The sequence below is a fragment of the Sitophilus oryzae genome, unplaced genomic scaffold (genome assembly GCF_002938485.1).
Source record: "Sitophilus oryzae breed Bouriz unplaced genomic scaffold, Soryzae_2.0 scaffold_1393_pilon_pilon, whole genome shotgun sequence".
In the NCBI taxonomy this organism is placed as follows: domain Eukaryota; kingdom Metazoa; phylum Arthropoda; class Insecta; order Coleoptera; family Curculionidae; genus Sitophilus; species Sitophilus oryzae.
This window is the reverse complement of record NW_022146052.1, coordinates 2,693,208-2,697,562: the sequence shown is the minus strand read 5'-3', so window position 1 is coordinate 2,697,562 and position 4,355 is coordinate 2,693,208. Positions and strand designations below refer to the sequence as shown.

At 35.5% G+C, this 4,355-nt stretch overlaps 1 protein-coding gene across 1 annotated transcript; it reads right to left on the bottom strand.

Moving 5' to 3' along the window:
* Nucleotides 1–236: 236 nt before the first annotated feature.
* On the bottom strand, nt 237–917 carry LOC115875674. Its single transcript, XM_030891205.1, has one exon. It carries the CDS (start codon nt 915–917, stop codon nt 237–239), a length of 681 nt encoding a protein of 226 aa, XP_030747065.1.
* Nucleotides 918–4,355: the final 3,438 nt, after the last annotated feature.

Genomic DNA, 4,355 nt, shown 5'->3' with positions numbered 1-4,355 from the left:
AATATGTATTAACCTATTAGTTTTTAGTTTTGTAATTTAATATAACCATTAAAGTGTAAATAGAAAATGTAAATATTTATATATATTTTTTTTTAAATAAAAAAAATATTTAAGTTTATTTTAAACATTATATCCCAACACAGTAAATTAGTTTTTGCAAATTAGATTATAAACTAATTAGATTACAAACAACACATTTTTTTAGTAAATTAAAACACATTTAACTTTTCAAATATTTATTGACAACTTACAAAAACCTTAGGAAATACAAATTTTTTCCAGTTTTCTATAGCTGCTGCTGTAAGCTCATTAGCAAACTGCTCGTCAAAATCAATTTCCAAAATTTCTACATTATTTGATTCTTCAAAATCTGGAGATGCAACACAAAACAACCCTTTTTTTTTATTAGCACACAACATTTGCAAATGGAGTTGTCCCTTAAATTTAGCTGTAATATTATTGTCTTTTATATAAGTGTTTTTATTTTTTACACTGCTAGGACACTTAATTTCCACAACGTAATCTTTTGAGATACCATCCGGTGAGGCTCCGAGGACAGGCAACAAAGGCATTGTAAAAAAACCGCACTCTTGAAATTTACACTTTACTTTTTGTTCGGCACACTTTAATACTTTTTTTTCTAATAGTCTTCCCCTCTTCATGAATTTGTTGTCCCTCACTTTGTAAGAACCTATTATTGATTCTACTAAAGTGCCCTCTGGAGTTTTGCAATGTGCAACTTCAAATATTTTGGAAGCTGTGATTCGTCCAAATCGAAGCTCATGCCATAAGGGGTTTTCCGATTGAGCTCTCGTCTTCTTTTCTGCTTCAGAACAAAGAGAGTTGTTCATTTGTGACACAGCAAATTTTATGAAATCGACACACTCTATACCGCCCTTGCTTTTGAATTGCAACATTACCTTATATAATGACAGTTTTTCAAATAAACTCTTCATATGTCTCAGAAGTATATTTTAACAGATGACCTGTCAACTTGGAACTTTCTCCAAGACTAGTTAGCGAAATGAAAGAACATCACAAACTGGAGGGTTGACAGTTTTTTTGGAAAAGTCCCTGGCTGTTGTGAATTTCAGTGACGTTCCTACACCAGATAGCCGTGGTTTTTTCCAATAAGAAGTAACTTCTGTTGGTGAAGGTTCTTCTGTCCGGCGATGCATCCACATTAGAAATGCAAGAGCATGCTTACAACCACCTACGAGAAATAAAACAAAAAAATTAAAAAATGTCAATGGTGGTCTGTATATTATATTAGTTACCTGCAGCTGCTGCACAGTCTTTGCACTCGACGCTTAGAATAATTTCGTTGGCTTCATCAACTTTCAAACAAACAACATAATTTTTAGAACGGATTCTATACTCCGGGCAAATCTTGCATTGCACAGTACAGAATGGACCTTCTCGTTTAAGCTCAACATATCCAACAGCACTGTCTCCATATTCTTTACGAGACGCCCTAAAAATAATAAATAATTACATTAGTATGGAAATAAAATGAAATTATTACAAGCCCTGCCTATTACCTGCAGGACTAGTAAAACAAGATAACCTCAAACAGTTTTTGAATCTTTTAGGTATTATAATATACCTAGGAACAAAAAGGCAATTACTATTTTACATAAATGAGTACTTACATTGCTGCTTTTGCACCTTTAATTTCAGCTGAATTAAAACATTCGTCCTTTTTTATGTATTCCATTACCATGAACATATCTACAGAAGGTAAATTGTTTGTGGAAGCTTTTACAAATCCTTCGGCGGCCATAACTAATTTATAACACTATTTTACTAGGCAGAATAAAACAAATTATTAGATTTCGTCGCAATTTCACTTCTACACAAAGCTAAAACCACGCTGAACAACAAGTCGATGTTAACAACCAGGATGGCGCCGTGTTTATATGCGAAGTGACGTCACAGCCAATGAGCGGTCGTTTCGCGGCCCCTTTAAATTTCATCTTTGGGAAGGCTTTTTGATACCTGAAATTCGTAGTAAAATTGTAGCTAGGAAAGGGTAACAGATATCAATATGCGGTTTACCATCATGTTTTTGATAAAAATTGAGCTCCAGACACCGATATTAATTTTCGTCATCTCCTATAGAAAAGGGTGTTTCCCTTTAAAAGCGTCCAATTTAACCCACCCTGTACAGTGCTATCTGCGGCAAATTCCCTAAAAAATAATGGTATTTAAGATAATTACAAAAGGCCTATTTTTTAAAGTTTTAACATCCTGTAACTTTAAAACTATGCATTTCCGCACTCATGTTTAGAGGAACATTTTTTATAATTTTTGATGAGGAATCAATGAGTACATATTTAATATTTTGGCAAGTTAATGAAATTAAAATGTCTTAAAGGTTGCAGCTTGGCAAGACTTGGATTGGGGCAAATTAATAAAATTGTCTATCTCATCAAAGAGACCGAAATCGACAAAATACCAAGAGACAACTTAAAATATTCGAGTGATAACTCCAATGCACGTCCCTCGTGATTATTTGGACACTTTTTTAGCATTAGAATATATAGTAGTAACTTTTACCCTCAAAATTTCATTCGAATCGCTAAAAACACTTGGAAGAAAATTATAATAAGTCAAAAAAAAAATGAAGACTCACTTCCTCTAGCTACGAAACAAAGCAGAATCAGACCTATGTTAATATGAAAAATAAATCTTATTTTTACGGGAGGAATCTCCCCATGGGAGATGGCACATGTTTTTTGAATTACCCTGTATAGCGTGTAAGATAAAAAATAATATACGTATAAAAAACATAAAGAATTCACACACATCTAGGTATTTTGTTGTCGTCAACGTTGTAGTCAGGATATCAGGGAGGGAGGACCTTAGTATGATTGATGGAGACGTTCTTCTATTAGGTGTATGATCATTTGGACCTCTCCGTGATCGCACGAGAGAGATGGTAGCTTTCTCCATTTGTTTGCACAAGGTTTTGCGTGGTAAGTTGAAATCAGGGGGTCCTTTAGTTATTCAGGGCATAATGTTGATCGGTTGAGCTTCCGACTATTCCTGGCTTTATAACGGATGGACAAAGACTTTCATACCAATATTAAAGACTGGATAAAATGCGACCAAGCAAACACGGACTACTACATCACGTAAGCAATTGTATTTGGCGAGTATCTGCACAGGATCCGCAAGGCTGACTCTCCTACATGCTGGTATTGCGAGGCGTCAGACTCGGCTAACCATACACTATTTGAGTGTCCCGCGCACGAAGATATACGGGAAAACGCAGAAACAGTATGTGGTACGAAGATTACTAGAGTAAACGTCGGAAACCTTCTAATATCATCGAATGAAAATATCGAAGCGATTCGCGGCATGTTAAGGAACATTATGAAGAAAAAGGCGAAGGACGAAAAAGACAAGATCTGGGTACAGACAAGACCAACATAGAAGAAGGATAAGTCTCTAATCTTGATGAAATGCCTTCGGCGGCACCGAGATTGGGGAGCTTAGAGCACAGATGGGTTTTTAGTGGGTAGACCCTCTCGTATGAGGGAGATCCCCACACTCTGGCCCTAAAAGCGTTTCCCATCTATAAAAAGGTGGTTTTCTGAAACCTCAAGTTTTGTTTGTGTCTTCAATTTATTACAGTTAAGGGTTGGAATCTTTGGTGGTAAACAGCAAAATAAAACACTAAAATCTAGTTCAGTGGTCAGTCAAATCATGGTCAGTGAAACGCGCATCCAGTGCAAAAGTAAAGTGTTTTGGTGTATTGCGGTGAATTAGTGTTTTATTTTGCTCTTCAATTTAGTTATTTATCGGAAGTTCTCATTTTCTGAAGTCTCTTTTTATATTTCTTTATCAGCGTATTGGTTCGGCGGAAGACGAGGTGTTGGAATATCGCTTAGCACATATAGGCTATTGGGGTTTGGAGTGGATTTGATTACTCATGGCCTTATTTAACTGTGTGAAAACCTGATTTACGTGTGCGTTTTTAAAGCACACTGAAACAAAGTACTATACTAAACAGTAAGTGTGGATGTTGATGCTCCGCAGGTCGAAATTTGCTTCTAATTGGAAGAATTTGAAAAATATATATTTATATTGTAATTTAGGGGGGCTCCCATTGAAGAGTAGGATTCCTGATGCTCTCTCGGCCATCGTAATTTCTTGAGGTAATTTCTAGATTTTCTCGAGTATCTCGTGAAATTTCTAATAAAAAACGATGATGTTTTTAAATTATTGCTTTATTACAAATTAGACTGAGAGATGAGATCATAAAGTGAAACTTTTTCTTATTTTCGTCCTCTCCGTCTGCCCTTCTGAGGACTCCATTCGGGTACCTCTATCTATGTACCGAGTTTAGT